The sequence below is a fragment of the Pelmatolapia mariae genome, linkage group LG16_19 (genome assembly GCF_036321145.2).
Source record: "Pelmatolapia mariae isolate MD_Pm_ZW linkage group LG16_19, Pm_UMD_F_2, whole genome shotgun sequence".
Classification (NCBI taxonomy): Eukaryota; Metazoa; Chordata; class Actinopteri; order Cichliformes; family Cichlidae; genus Pelmatolapia; species Pelmatolapia mariae.
In genome coordinates, this window is record NC_086241.1 from 51,177,873 (window position 1) to 51,194,770 (window position 16,898).

Consider the following 16,898-nt stretch of genomic DNA (forward strand, 5'->3'; position numbering starts at 1 on the left):
ACGTGAGCAGGGCTTTAATCCTAATCCCTCTCCACGTGCCATCATCAGTCAGGGTTTGGATGGAGATACCCACAGAGCCACAGCCAAGAAGTGGGGGAGACTGGGTGAAGTCGTGTCACCTCTGCTGCGTATCACGATTCCTCCAACAAACATCAAAGCGTTCTCCGTCTTTATTAATTTCCCTCTTCCCCTACACGTCTGCTCCATCCGTCTGCCCTCCTACTAATTCTAACATCCTTATTTTTTCTTATGAACTGTTACCGGGATGTTTTCTTTATGTTTTTTTTTTTTTTTTGGCTCCAGTCTTTCCTTCTTCGCCCTGCCCCCTCTGCTGCTGGTGTGTTAAGTTGCCAAGGAGCCAGTGATGGTTAGGTGAGCGCGCTCACTGCCAGCGTGGAGCATAGACATAAAGAGATGTTTAATCAGGTTTTATTAGCTCAAAAGATAAATGAACAGGTGATTAATAATGGTTAGAATGGCGATGTTGGACCCTCTGCGATGAACCTCAGCATGTCATCATCAGTATTATACTGTTGTAAGTGAGCTGGATTTACTGGATTTTAAGGAATCGCATTAACTGATGTTTTAGTCTGGTGGCTTTGGATGTTTTAGCTGTGCCATCTACATGCTGCAGTTTCATGCTGCAGTCAGATTTCTTTTGCTGTGTCAAAATCGTGTTATTAAAGAAATCTAGACCATATGTGTGAATAATGAAGTATATGCAGGCAGAACAGGAAACCACTGGGACGGCACTTGGAAGTGATGCACAAACACTCACTTAAAATGGGCAAGAACCACGCCAGTTTGACTTCAGGATATCAGCAATCGTATTACCAGCCCAAGAAAACAGGCTAATTCAATGTAAACTGTCCTCTTCTGCAGAACTAAGGTGTTTGAAATGAGATTTTTAAAAGGAAAAAAAAGGATTCACGTCCTTCTTCACCTGTGTGTGATGACAGTGTAATGGAGCTAATTTTCATTTAGCCTGAGATAGCCCTGAGCTCCCGAGGACAAAGCGTGCAGCCTGAACGCGGTTCTGCAGTTTAGCTGACCTAGTCTCTGAACATTAGTCTGGTTGGATGCTCCACAACACACGGGCCAGAGAAATGAAAAAAAAAGAAAGAGGGGAATGAATGACATCATTGACTTTTGCTGATCTGGGTTCAGCTGGACGGCAGAAGCAGAGCAGCATGATGTCATTTTGGCCTACAGGACCAAACAAAGCCCACAGTGGCCGAGCAGATGTGTGAGTACACTCCATGCACACAATAGATCCAACTTGGACCGCCACAAACACAGATTTATTTTCTGTTTTTTTTGGTTTAAAGTGAAGCTCATGCACTAAGCGGACTGTCAAAACAACAAGCAAGATGCTGCTTCCTCAGTTTGTGTGTGCGTTTGTGTAGCGAGGCAGCGAGAGAAAGCGAGAAGGTAGAGGTCGGAAAATCCCTGGCAACAGCCTCTGAGCGGCATGTCTTACTTCACTGACATCCCTTCAGAAAATTAACATGAACAACCTTGCGGTGTTGGACAACTCGAATCTGTTCACGGTCATGACTTGGCAAAACGTGCAGCATGAAGAGAGGGAAAAAATCATTTAGCATGGAGTAACTCAAGCCAGTGAAGTGGTAATGTGGTGCAGCTGTCCTTTACTGCTCCAACATCACAGTTTTTCACCTGTCACTAAAACTAAACCTCGAGTCTGACACATCAGAAAAGCCGTACCTGCCACTGCTATAAAGGTCAGGCAATTCCTAGTGGGAAACTGCAGGCCTCCTGTTCTTCTACACTCGCTGCTACACCTGTTTTTCAGGTCAGTCCAACCAAACCAATGTCTCTTCTTATCACTGGCACTGACAGCACTTTACTCATCACACAGGAATGACCAGGAAACATTCGATCATGTACAAACTAGATTTGGCCTGATGCCTCGTCTTTTTTCACATATCCTTGTTCCTTATTATTCCCTGTGACTGTAGACACCAGGAAAAATGAAGCACCATTTTTAATCAGTCTCCTATTTTGCACTAGGGCTTCATTATTCTGCTTCTGTGAGTTCAAGGGATTTTGTATTACATACTTAAGTGCTTTGTTTTATCCAACAGCTGGTTTTGTTATGCCTGATTTGATCATTTTTGTAACCCTGTAATGGTGCCCAGTTTTCCTCCAAGTCTTATAAAAGGACTTCCTAAGGGTAAACAGGGTAAAAAGAAAACACATTTATGGATGAAGATGCCTTTCTTCTCCACTCGATACCCTTCTCTTACCCCTTTTTACCCCCCTCTTTGTCTGTATCTAAGCTGCTGTGGCTGGCTATAAATTTAATAAAGGAAATCCATACGGGGTGAAAGCTTTTAAGTAGTTTCACCTCATCAGTTATGCATTAAAATACTGAAGCGACCAGTAACCCTGCCGGGACATACGTCAGTGCAATTCCACACCTCTGATTTGCTCGGTTGGCCAGTGGTATTCCCCTCATCTCACTGATTGCTGGTGCTTACACAGCACAGTAAATATTATTGATTTTCTCATTATCCACCAATGGCAATTATGTTACTCCATCCTTCAGCAGCGGGTTAAGCTGACTAACCACGACATCACAGTCACTGCTACGGACAAGCACAATAAAAGAGAATGAAGTGAGTGTTCCCCCTTTCCATGTGATTAACATTTTAAAGCACATGTTAGTAACAACAACAAAACAGTGTGGTTTAAAACCCCTCTGCTGCTCCATATCACACACACAGGTTGTGTTGGGGATAATCCCCTTATGTGTGTGTCACTGTAGCTGGTACACACCAGCAGTGACGCTATGAACAAACTGAGCCGTACAGTGAAATTGCTTTCGAAAACAGGACATTATTAAAAAGAAAAAACTGTCCTGTTGTACTGGGATCACTTAAAGTATGCTGTCAATACATAAACTGAGCATATATCTCACACGAGGGCTCAGTCGTCAAGAAGAATGGGCGCTTCTTGGAAATGAATCCTAATATTGATGTGTCATGCTGCTCTTCGCTCTTCCCTGAGTCACCCTCTCCCACCCATAACATTATCAGCCTGAAGTACGGTTTCTCCCTGTGCCAGCAAATAAATCACGTTACAGCAGGCGAGCAGGAGTGTCCTGTTCTGTCACACCATTTTGTCTCATTCTGCAAACTGCAGAATATGTACACAGTGTATATACTCATAACAAACCCTTCATCACATCGAGCAGAGCCGGGGCAGCGCTGTGAGGAAAGGACTGTTTCTCATCCTCCCTTCCTCTTTGTTTATTAGCTCTCTCCTGATGGAGGCCGTTGACATCACCCCGGCCTTGATTTCAAACACTTCCTGTTAAATCTGCAGTGCTTTTAGTTTTTCTTTCATCCTGTAAATGTCAACCCGGGAGCGCCTGCTTTGACTTAAACATCCGTCTGTTTGACAGTAAGTCTAGTGATTAATCAATTGAAGAGCATCCAGATCTAAACAATGATAGAAAATATTATAGTTTTACAAAAAAAAAACAGCTCATGTCTGCAACATCTAACACCTCTGCAGGGTGTCAAGTCACACCAGTCAGCTAGTGACATGTCAAATCCAGAAAGCAGCATGCAGTTCATAGTAGAGAGGGATGGGAGTATATGAAGGGTTAGTTTAGTTTTACCGTTGCAGAACTGTAGCAGTGATGAGGTGTCATATAAACTGCTGTAGCTGGAAAAACCGTCCTCCATTCTCAGCCTCTGCTCGGCACCTCTGTGCTCCCTCTGGTATCCCACCACTCCTTCGCTCCTTCTCTCTCTCTCTCTGGTGACTCCCCTACTTTAGTTTATCGCTCACTTGGCGTCCAAGGCGCTCCCTCCATTCACTCTGTACGGGTCAGGCTCCCTGGGTGAGTCACCATGGCAACCCATTCACTCCGATTATGTCATGTGAACTCCAGCCCCTCTTCTTTTCCAATCCCCCTCTCTCACAAAAAAAGAAAAGAAAAGTCCTGAACTACAGCAGAAAACACTCCCTGCAGAAGAATGACTGAACAGGGACACAAGTTAAGAGGCTGCCGGTCGGGTTTTCTTTTTCTTTTCCCCTGTGATCGTCCTCTCCTTCCCTTCTCCTGGCTCCTCTTGTCCTTATTTCTCCAGCGTTCAGGAGAGACAGCTGTGTGTCGTTAGCTCTCGCTGATCTCCAGAAGAGAGAGAGAGAGAGAAGAAGAAAAAAAAAACAGCTTTAAGAGGGCTTGAGCTGACAGCGCAGGCGAGCTCTGGCACAGGCAGTCGCTGTGTATATGTGTGTATGTTTGTGTGTCAGGAGCTGTGTGAGTGTTAAGATAATGCTCGGGACAGCCCAGCCTTCCCCTGTCACACACAGCGTGGACGAGTCAGAGCGCAGGGGGCTGGGCCTGTCAGCTACAGCCTCCTCCTCCTCCAGCTTTAGTTGGAGCAGAGCGGAGGAGAGGAGGAAAGGGGAGAAGAGAGGACATGGTAGGGGAAGGAGACTTCAAGAGAAAGGAGGAATGGCAGGAGAGGAAACAGAGGAAGAAAGAAAGAAAGCAGACGGGGAAATATGGAGAAGCAAGGGCAAAGTGGGAGAAGAATGAGACAAGGGCATTGGGGAGAAGAAAAAAGAGATTAGACAGGAGGCAGGAGAAAAAAAGAGCTGAAAGAGAAGTCAGCATAGAGTAGCTGGTATGTTATCCTCCTGCTCTCACATGCACAGCAACATCACATATACTGTATGTGTGAGTACGGAGTCACATGGGGACACACCACAACAAAACCGACGTCACCTCCTCCAAGCGTTTGAGCTGAACCTTGCCAAGGGGATCTCAGCTGTGACTAAACACGATTATCATTCTGTCCTCTGTCCGTCTTATCTTCCCTGCTGCAGACTGCACAGAGACCGAGGGTTCCTTAAAACAAGGATGAGAGGGGGAGAGAATGAAAGGGAGACTATAGGGGATTGAGGAAAGAGAGAAATAAATGGAGGGTAGAGGGGGGAGGAGGAAAAAGAAATTGAGTGGTGCTTGAGGAGGGTGCTGGGTGTAGAAAGAAGGAGCAAATTAAAAAGTGAGCAGGGTGGGAGTTTTGTGAGGGTGGGGGTACCCTATAGAAAAAAAGAGACACAGAGAGAGGGTTTTGTATGTGCACGAGAGGAGGGGTCTCACTGCATTATTTATAATTCAGGCTTGAAGGGAAAACTAATAAAGCCTAAGAACACAGAGTGTCTGTGGCCTATATTCGTGTCGGAAACACTTCCCCCATTTTTTTTCGCCGAGATCACAAGGCAAAGCCGACAAAAGTCACACAAAGGCAGGGAAGCTCTAAAGAGAGCAGAGGGGTGAGCCCATGAAAGGATACGTGATGTTTTTCATAGCAGTCCAGAACATGTGATACTATCAGTCAACATGATGCTCTGTTGGTGCAGGTACCTGTCACGATATCTCTGGTTTAAAGGTGACCCTGCTAGATTTGACCTTTTAAAAGGAGGATGAAAGGCATGCAGTGATCAGTTTACGGTTCGAGGCCCTCCTCGGGGAAAACATTGCACTCGGCTTCACTTATTACACAATAACATCGAGCCCACGGCAGATCGACTAAGCTCACCAGCAGACAGGATTATGCAAGGAAACAAGGTGCTCTTTGTAGACCCGTGCTGCATTTTCGCTCTTTATTCGCAAGAATGTTACAATATAAAAACTCTCACCTCTGCACTGTCTTCAGTTAATATTCTTATCAACAACCACAGAATATAACTGTGCACCCAGCTGTCCTGCATTAATATACAGCTGTGTATTTTCAGTCCTGAGTAGTACAACATCCAGTGTTTTGATTGAGATAAAACAAGGAATTCCGTGCAGTTCCCTGCTAGAAGAACAAGCAAAACATGCACAGTAAACACCCTTTGTGCTTTGTTCTGAAAGACTGCAGGTCACAGTGGTGTTTTGTCTGAAGGGGCTCAGATTATGGTAAATCCCATTATAGCATCTCACTGCAGGGTCTGATGTGGGATCTAGATTAGAGGGTCTGGTTTTATGTGTATCTGTCTCTCTGTGCATATGCTTGTGCCAGAGGAGAGTATATTCCCTCCAAAATCCTGCCCCATGGGGCTCTTGACCCCACCTACAACTCAGAGGGTGGCAGGTGGTGAAGTGTGCTGGTGCTGCTGCTCCATCCCTTTTCAGTCCATTGCTCCCACCCTCACTGCCCATCAGTGAACCACTTGTAAGACAAGCGGGACAGTGCTGCACTTACTGTGAGGCTATTCCGCTTCTATTAACAAATACTGCGTGTGCATGGCCTCTAAAACACACAATCTGTGCAGTCAGTTAGACATGCAAACAACAAAACCTGACAAACAGGAGGATTTATCAGCTAAATATTTTTAGTTAATGTTTTTTTTTTTTTTTTTAAGTGGCTACACTTCATAAACTGTGTAGAAGTTAGCCCTCTGGGTCTGAAAAATGAAGCCACTGTGTAATTGTCTTAAACCTGTATTCTATTTATTGGCCAGCAGGGGGTGACACATGTAGCTGCAAAAATTAAAAAGTTATACTGAATAAAACAATATATTATTAGAACACATGAATTCTGATCATCATTAGAGACAGGAAGGAGGATTCGCTAGGACAGACTCACTTGTTATTAATAAAAAGCACGCTGGTGCACAGTCTTAGCCACCCCTCATCACGTCCGATTTCAAAACACAAAAACGCTCTTTTCAAGGCATTATAACAAGCTGGTGGGTAAAAAGATATAGTGGCTCTATGTTTTCTACTGCCTGTTCTGTCAGTAGTTGCGTTTATCAACTGGAAGCCATAGCGAGAGTTAGTAGCTCAACAGACAGGAGCTGGTGGAGAACAACAACTGAGCCAAAAAGGTGAAAACAAGACTTACAATCATCATGTGGTGAGAAACATAACTCCAAAATATGTGCCAACATTTTGCTTTATGCCATTAGCTGGATGTGTAAGGAATTAAGTGTTATTTACCTGTTAGCCATAACAGCTTAAAAAAGCGATGATACCTTTGTGTTGTGGTCTGCTGTTTTTATTGCCCCCTAGTGGCCAAGAAACAAAAGCATAAACCACAGATTTACTCTTATTGCTACTGCTTTTTCTTTAATCCTTTCTTTAATTATCCTTACTTTCTTTTTATTCCATAATAATACTATACTGTTGGGTACATGGTAGTTCAGTGGAAAATTAGGGGAATGCATGGTAGTTTTAAAGCACATGCTCAACTTTCTTTGCATGATACATTTAACAGGGGTTAGCGTCATTTGTTTAAAAGCACTTTTAACTTGGCAGCTTGGCATCAGGCCTGTAGTTCTCCATTGCTTTCTCAACTGGCTCTGTTTTTACTCCTTTTGTTCCCATGAGGCACTTGAAGGTCACATTCAACATTTAGCGTGCTGTTCATTTTTTAAAACTTATTTTTGTTTCAGAAAGAAAAAAGAAACTGCTGACATTTTTTTTTATCAACAGATGATCAGTCAGTCTGTCAGTGGGCCAGGATTATACACAATCAAATCCAGAGCTGAAGAGGAAACAAGGTCAATCCTCTGCATGATCCAGCCACCATCTGTGTGTCTGTCCTGGTTATTGGGCTGCTTTGTGCTTTACACCACAAATTATTCCAACCTGGGCTCCCACTGATTTATATAAACACAGAGTTTAAACAAAGCCTATGGACACATGTAGGATCAGGTTTCCCAGATTTTTTTGGCCAGCTAAAGACCATACACACATCTTAGCGATTGTGTTTTTGGGCTGCAGCTTTAAGGGTTGTTCCAGCTATAATAGTTAAACATTACAGTCCAGCTCTATCAAGTACAATTTTTAACCTATCCTTTGTTTTTTAAATATACAAAGGTTGACTAGCTACTTTTTCACATGGAAAGAGGAGAAGTGTTAAATCTAAAATGTAAATGTAGCAGCAGGTAGCAAAGGTCAGCCAATATGAGCTTGTGCCAAGGAGAAGATGAGCCAAAAGGAAAGAGCGAGCATAAAACCCTCCGCATGAAACGAGTGTTTTTCATTTACTTCCGTGGTTGTGAGAACATTCAATTGGCTCTTTAGCTGTTGTGTTAACTCATCATCCCACAGTGGAAGTGACAGCAAAATACTGCAGGTTTTCATTTCAAAGCAATCTTTTGGTGCGCTGCCATAAATATGCCTGAGAGATGACACGCATAAAATGTGGTTCAGACATTCATGGTTGCCAGAGAATGAATATGTGAGTCATGACTTTTACAATCTCTTGCCTTGTCCTTCTTGCGTGACAAGCTGGTTTACAAATGAAATGAAAATAACAGTCTCAAACGCCTCAACAGATACTCAGAATTCCCTCAGGATGTCTTAGTCTATCGCTTAACCATAACCTGCTCTTTTGTCCCATCAACACGACCACATTTTAAATCGTACAGTGATTTAACTCCTGCCTTGCTTTGTGCTGTGCTAATGGCAACTGTTGGCATACCGAGATGGTAACTAGGGTTAGCATGTGGTCAAGCAGGTATAAACTGGCTAAACTGCATGTTAGCAGTGCTGCTCATGCACAGTCTCAAGCATGGCTTTTTCGAATAAACAGAGAAACAATAAAGATTAAAACAATGAATTTACTTTACGTTCTATGCTCAAAAAACTAAAGGAAAACTTTGGAAACACACCAGATCTCAACGGGAAAACCCCAGAAAACAAAAATCTAAGTTGTGTCATATGGACCAAAACATTATGTCCCAGAGGTGTTCTATTGGATTTAGATTAGGTGAGTGTGGGGCCCAGTCAATGGTATCAATTCCTATACCCTCTAGGAACTGCCTGCATACTCTCGCCACATGAGGCTGGGCAATGCTGTGCTGATGGGTTAAGTTCCTTCTACAGCCCTGTCCAGCTCTAGTAGAGTAACTGCCTGTCTCTGGAATCTCCTCCCTGCTCTTGAGACTGTGCCGGGGGACACAAGAAAACTTCTGGCAATGGCACATGTGCCATCCTGGAGGAGTTGGACTACCTGCGCAACCTCTGTAGGGTCCAGGTATCACCTCATGCTACCAGTAGTGACACTGACCCTAGTCAAATCTAAAACTAGTGAAAAAACAGGCAGAAAGGAGGATGAGGAAACCAAAAATTCCAGTGGCCTCAACCTGTAAAACCACCTGTTTTAATGACCAGATCACTATCCCACAACTTTAACTGATTTGATGCTATAGTTCGATTAAAAAAAATTTCCTTTATGTTTTTTTTTTAGTAGTGTACTTTTTCTTGAAATGAAATATCCAAATTTCCCGTCTAGGAACTGTAATATCTTGGTCTGTTTGATATCCTTTAAAATCAGTGGTGCCACTGATGCACCTAAATGACGAGCGGTTACTCTCTGTGACTGACAGGCTTACTCTTCTTAATAACTGTCTGCATGGGAGCAGAGATAAATTGAGTGTGAGAGGGAATAGCAAATCAGCCGAAAGTCTGTTGAAAATACATCATCCCCCACATGCTGGGGAAAAAAAATAAGCTGTCATTTCTAATACATTCTTAACAGAAGAGCCTCTGAGTGCAGAATAAAACATATTTTATGACACTTAATTATGAACTATGGTACCCGTGTGTCGGGCATTATTAGCTTCAAGGGCTGCCTACATGGTACTGCATATCTCGGTGATTTCAGCTGATGTTTCATTTATCAAGGTCCAGCCCGACACGACGTGGGAAGAACCTGACAGTCCGCTGTCTGCTGAGAAGCCACTGGCTCCACTGCATAAGAGATAGTTTAGTTTAACCCTGTCAGATCAACAAGAATTTGCAAGGATGAGCCATTGTTAAGAGTTTCTGTTATCATGAATTATGTGGTAGAAATGTGACCTAGATTCAGCAGGGGGGGAATCCAGAGTGTTAGCAGCTCTGTTTGAGAAACCAGAAAAGCCTGCATCACATAGATTATGAGGACATATACTGTTATAAAATACACAATTTCACACATTCACAGTTACTTATCCCGATAAAGCAGTTCCTCCCCTGCCATAGAAATTGTATCATCACTGCATGAAGCTAGAGACCGGTATGCAAATGTATGCCACAGACACCAGTGCCTCCTGTGACGATGCTAGCGTGGCTAACACTGTTAGAGATGAATATCCTGCAGTAAGCAATTGGAGCCATCTGCTTTTGCTAAAATTAAATACTTCATCTAATTGTCCTCTGAAGACAGTCGACTCGCAAATGTTGCAAACATAACAGAGAGGAGCATGGCTAAATCAAATAGCAGCCACACAGCATAGTGCACTCTTGTGAGCCACACAAGCAGCGGCAGTGCCAAATTATGATGTTACCATTCAGGAAAACTGGGTCACCACTTGTGTTTTAATGCACTCCTTTCGTCATGAACTCTTAACAGCATTACTCATGTTCAAATCCACTGCCAGTCTCTGTAATGTCCACAGAGCCTCGCATTTATTTACACAGATTTACAAGAAAGTAGGAGTTGTGTGGATGTGTTTTGTTAGTCAGTGTTAATGCATTTTATTTATATTAATAAATTAACTGCAAGCCTAGATGTTGTGCTGGAGCTACAGTCAATGCAGGCCAATCTGTTTTAACCTTTAAATATAGGTAAAGAAAGGTAAAGGTAAAGAAAATATTAATAGGGCAACAAACATATAGAGCACAAGTATTTATGTATGCTGTCTCATTTTCTGTTCAGCAGATGTAATCTTGATCAGTGCTTTCCAACAATAATACTCAGCTCAGTGTAATCTGACACTGAGCTGAGCTTTACAAGTGTTCATGGTTTGCAGCTGTAAAATCAGGAAGTGCTTTTCAACTTTTATACAAACATAACCTCCAACAGAACCTTTGGATATAGACCATAAATACCGTCATTATTGCTTTTACCATGTACAGTATACATAAGCATCATATCAGTGCTGTGTGTTTTTTATTTCTCTCAATTAAGCACAAGAGAAAAGGTTTGGAAGACAGTTTAAAAATAAGTAAGGACCTTTAGATAAATTTTATGTTAAATACAGATGTAGATTAAAGTTTTCATAAGATGAAAAACTCACCTTTGGTTTAGAGTAATCAACGTGATGAACAGCTAATGCAGTTTGGGGTTTACAGCGCACACAGTTTATACCTCCTTCAATATCTAAACTCTCAGTTTGGATAAAGAAAAACCTTTAAAGAAAAAAATCTTAATGTGGATGAAAGGAAAGATCTATAAGTAAACTGAAAGAGGACACTGCTTTTCTTCCAGGATGAAAGAGGCATCCTCAATAGAGATCCTAGAATTGAATTTTCACTAAACACGCTTTGAGACACCTTTGAGAGGACTGATATGAGCTGAAAGCAGGAAGAAAAAAGCAGATGATCTGAGCGGAAAAAAGTGTGAAAAGAGGAGAATTTGATCTTCCGCTAAAACGTTATGAAATTCATAACATCATGACACCCTTTAAAATCATACTGTGGGTATTACCTCAGCCTTCATTGCTTCTTGTCAACCTTTGATACCTCTTCCCGCCTCCTCCCCAACCCTGCCTGACCCCGTCGCCTTCACACTAATGATGGTATGGAAGTGGGAAAGAAGGTTTATAAACCAGACTGACTTCTCTAAATCTAATCTATATGTTAATGAGGCATAATTCGGACACAGAGGTAGAACAGGATTGGTGTAATTCAATGGACTGCAATCCATGAAAGTCTTTGCAACCGTTGCCGTGCGGGGCCATTAAAAATCAGAAAAGAGCCCCGTGCAGGTCAGTGGGAGGGATTGAAATTCATCGGCTTTCTACTACTGTGAAAATTGTTCCATTCATCTAAAGGACAGGAATCTAAATCCACCTCATCACCACCATGAAAACCCAGCAGCGCTGTGGTGCGTAATATGGACACACACTGTGTATCCAAGAGTGTTCAGAGCTGTGTGTTCTCTCAAGCAACGACAACATTAATCAAATCTGACTCGGCCGCTGAAACACCCATCCAGTCCCTCCCCCCATTTCCTGAACAACCAACTCTGGCTCTCTCTTTCTCTCTTCTTCGCTCATGCACCACCCTCAACAGCCGTATACTACAACTCTCTGATGTCTGCCTTTCCACTCTGCGTTTTTTTGTAACAACTTTTGTGTTCATTGGTCTTGAATCGAATGATTTTTCGCTGAACCTGCCGGTCAATCCTTTCCTGTCCCTTTTAAAGTCACAGCATCACAGTTCTTCTTCAGTTCAGCCTTAAATAACCTCGGCTAAAGTAAGTCTCTGCTTGAGAATTTATGGTAATTCGTAGTAGCAAACTCAGTCAGAACTGCAGGTCATTGCTCCAAAGCCCACATGACAAATGAACCAAGAAAAAGGTTCCACATCAGCAGAGCCACTTGTCCTCATATTCAGGGCACAGATGGAGGTCTGACGTCAGGGAGTCGTGCATGACGCCATCTTCAACTGTCATCTGCATTTCCGAACACACACACACACACACACACACACACACACACACACACACACACACACACACACACACACACACACACACACACACACACACACACTCTAACAAGCTTCCCACTCCCCACCAAGACATGCACACTCAAGAGCGTCCAGGTATACAGCATCTAATGTGGCTGGATGCTCAACATTTTCTGTCATTTTCTATTTCTGTCCCCAAAAGTCTCAGTTAGGTGACACACAGCAGCCGGAGCTGCTTTTCAGGTGTATTCTTTGTTCCATTTTATTTCACTTTCCCAGCCCCATAAAACGGGGCTGAACTCGCCACCTTTTATGGCCCTTTGCTTTTCCTTTATTCTATCACCGCTACCACAGCCAGTCATTCAGCATACCAATACTGCCACCTGTAGGACAGTAGTAGGACTACCCCCCCCCCCCCCCCCCCCCCCCCATACACACACACACACACACACATTGTTGGCAAGTATTCACATAAGAAAATCAAATTGATTATCAGCTGCTATGTTTTGTGATTGCGTCACTTTGCAACACGAGGACTGTTTTCATTAGACATTTTGACATGTGACGGCAGTATCACTTAATTCTGCATTAAGTACCTCATCTTAGTTGTTATACACTGAAAAAAAGAACATGTTGAATTTACTTAATTCAATAGTGGATGATTGAAACATGTTTAGATGAAGTAAGCTCTTGGAATATTTTAATCCTTCACAATTTTGTCATTTTATTCCAACACTATTCAATAACTTTTACCCCAATAGTACTTGGTCACTTAAATACTACATGTTGTCTTCATATTACACAATGTTCAACAAAGTCTAGAGTCTGGTTTACATAAAAATTGAATGGATTAACTACTACCATCCTCCTATCTTTATCCGGGTTGTAGGGGGGCTGCGGCATAACCCCAAAGTGATAGGTTAAGAGGCAGGGTACACCCTGGACAGTCCATCACATAGAGACAAGCAACCATTTGCACTCACATTCATGGGCAATTTGGAATCACCAACTAACCTAACTCTAATAACTGCATGACTTTTAACTGTGGGAGGAAACCAGAATACCCAGCGAGAACCCACTGCAAATCAGCCAGAATGGGGATTTGACCCAGGACCTTCTTGCTGTGAGGCAACAGCTTAACAAAAGCAGGAAAGCTATGATTTCAAGGCTTGATGCAGAATTTTCAGTACGTTTTTGTCCTTGACAGGTTAAACCACAACAAATGGCGATAGCATGCAGGTGATGTGTGGGTGTAGTTGTCTGCCTCTTATAACTCCAGTGATTTTCCTGCAGTTTGAAATCTCATGTGATCTTGTGAATTTCATGAGTTCAGCAACTAACCACTCTTACTAGATTGTATCAGATCATCTCAACAAGAACAAATTAAGTTGTTGAATTTCATACATTTACAATTACGTTCACCATAGACACATGAACTTATTTTGTTCAAATTACAAGTTAGACTTTTGTAAATGTAACAACCACCCAATTTCCTTTTTTCGGTATACCCAAAAAAGGAAATTGGGTGATGTTCGACTTGACTGAGATGCATGCCTTCCTCAAGCCACGATCCAAAGCGCGCGAGATGAAATCACGTGCGGTGTCACGAGATTTAACATTGCTGTATTATTGACTTACTTCACTCGAACGTGATATGAACAATTTAATCTACCCTCTCTGCATATCATGTAGTTTCTACACTATATAGTTAAACTTCACTTTAAAGCATGAGCAAGATGCTTACATAAATCCAAGAGATGGCCCAGCTATGGACAAAAAAGCAAGATACAACCTTAATATGTCACAAGACCATCTAATAGAGTCAGACTGTTGTTGTGTGTTGACTTTTTGTTGTGGATGTGAGAGTGTGTGGTTGTTTGCCACACACGCCTACGTGAGAAAACCCATGCATGCACATAGATAACATGCAACAAGATGACCACAAGGTTCAGGTCCATGGTGTCCCCAAAACTAACTAATGAGGAGTAAGAAATACATTTTAATTATCAGTACAAGCCATACTTTAAATGCACACATGTGATATTACTCAGGCATGAATACATAATGTGCATTTCTTTAAGGAGTTTGTTTACAAAAACTGAACTGCTGTTTCAAACTGTTTATTTCTCCAAGTGCTGTTTCCTAAACACCACTTCCTACAGATAACATCTTCATTCCCAGACATGCGTGCACCATTGTTTTGTCATCTTTGCACACAAACATCTGCTCTTGAAACAGGCTGCTTAAAATACGAAACACATGTTTAACTAAACCTAAAAATTGCACTGCAAAGATTTCAAAAAGATACAGTTTGTGTGGATAAAAGGTTTAAATCCTGTGCAAAACATCTGAGTCATTGCCGTGTTTGGAATGAATGAACGAACTTAATATGCACGTGCCGAGCACATTAGTTTTAAACAGCATAAAAACTGGAGTGTAAAGCTGGAAATATAAATCTGCAGCAGAAGCCTTTTAAAGTTATGGAATTTTATTGAGTTATGAAATCAGCAGGACAGAAAGGGCCATTGCCATTTCCTGGCAAATGCAATAGGGAATGATATCATAGGATAAGGAGGCGTGGCCACAGCGTGGTCAGCTCTTCATTAAACACAATCACAAAAAATCTTGGCTGCTCGTCTCAAAGCTGCAGTTTATATAACTGCCGACTTCAAAGGCTTCTCATTCTGCTGAGTCGCGTTTAATTACACCGAAGAAAGAGTCATGCACGGCTCACAGTGAGAATGGGGGCGTGTGGGGGGGGGTAGACAGAGGTGAGAATGAAACATGAGTGAGAGAGTGCAGGAGTGAAAGGACCAGACAAGGGGAAAGGCTTCTATTTATAACTGATTGTTTCTGTTGGAAGCAGTAAGGCCTCATCTCTTCTCTTAGCTTGGCTGCACTTGCACAAAATGACCTTTAGCTTAATGCTGTGGCACACATGTAGCACTGGTGTATCCAAACATCCTTCTCACAGGAAGAATTGGAGAAACCGACAAAATGCGCAGCTTTGCCGGGACTTCCCTGCCTTAATCCAACCTGACCTTCATCCTCCTCTCTCTCTCTCCTTCCTTGCACATCTCACATTAAAACTTATGGGCAGTCATTCTGCATTATTTTGATGAAACCAAAAGGGAATTCAATCCAAGTTTCCATATAAGGCCTCGAGCTGAACCGGCTCCTCGCTGCAGTTGAATACTTGCTGGGTGAGCTGTCCCAGCAGAGGGTTTAGACTAAAACAGGATGGGCTGAGAAAGACACCCACCCCTCCCCTCCCACTTGCTCCCCCACACCCCCCCCCCTTCCTCCCCTCCCCAAATCCTTCCCTTCCTTCAAATGTACACACAGTGAAAGAAAACAGAGAAGCAAATGCAGATGATACAGAATCCAATTTCCAGACCTGCAAGATGTGCACGTCTCAGATGTGCACTCTCATATATCTCTCTCGAACACATGCATAAACATTCCCGTGCAAACGTCACGGAGACTCAGGTTCCTCTTACCCATAGGTAGCCCCTCACAGTCAGACATGGCCACAGAGGATCGGGACAGCGTCTTCCCTGGTCAGTTAGTGTAAGCAGCTGATTGCTTCTTCTCTATTTGTGCCTCCTTCAATGTGTGGTCCAGCTCTTTGCTTTCTACTTTTATCTCTTAGACTGTTTCACTCTAAGACTCTCTATCGCCTTGTCTGCTTTCACTCTCTCCCTCTGGCTCCCAATCTGGCTAGTGGCCCTTAGATATGCCAGTCAAACATCGGACACCGCGCGATTGGACACTAAATTTGTAACTACAGCCCTCACTTGGGATACTGTTTCTCTTAGATATGACAGACCTTTGAGCTATGATGTCATAGGCTTTCTACCACAAGCACATGTAATCATTAAAATTAAAAAAGATAAGAGTTGTGTTTCACTTTGCCTCCGACAAAACAGGCAGGCTAAGCATTTTCCTAAGAAACTCCCTATGAAATAACCAGAGCCACATTTGTTTTCCAGTGTGCTTTTCTCCTCATCCCTCCAGCCTGTAACAGAAACCCTTCAGTAAACTTCTTATCCCTTGAGAGACAGGTTTGCCCAGGCCTGGCAGAAAAGCTCAGCATTTTTGGCAGTAGTCACTATTCTTTCCTGCAGAGGGCAGTATTGCCTCATTGAGGATTGTATGGAGAAACCCTGTGTTGCTCCCAGCTCCTCAAGCAGCTTGGATACCAAGCAAATTCCAGGATCAAGTGACTCCTCAAGACTGCATTTTTGACAGCTAAACATAAACTCAGTCAGTGCTGCGTATTGTTTCCTATAAATAAGTCTGAGGCCAAGTTAATGAGTAATTCCATTTACTCTGTTTTTACTAAATACAGGCAGACAGGAAGCAGAAAACTAGTTCTCTCTTTTGTGGCCAGACAAGACGTGAAGAGACAAACTAGACAAGAGGAAAGTAAAAGCTGGGCTACCGATCATCCACATCAGCTTTCACC

General features: G+C 42.8%; 1 protein-coding gene across 3 annotated transcripts in view; it reads right to left on the bottom strand.

Moving 5' to 3' along the window:
* The window catches only part of eml1 (EMAP like 1), a 41,672-nt gene extending 37,384 nt beyond the window's left edge, over positions 1-4,288 (bottom strand). For all 3 annotated transcript variants that reach the window (XM_063499574.1, XM_063499573.1, XM_063499572.1), the window contains exon 1: positions 3,647-4,288. In XM_063499574.1, coding sequence (XP_063355644.1) covers positions 3,647-3,713 — 67 coding nt within the window. In that variant the 5' untranslated portion in view covers positions 3,714-4,288. The remainder of the gene's footprint in view (positions 1-3,646) is intronic.
* Between the last annotated feature and the right edge of the window lie 12,610 nt (positions 4,289-16,898).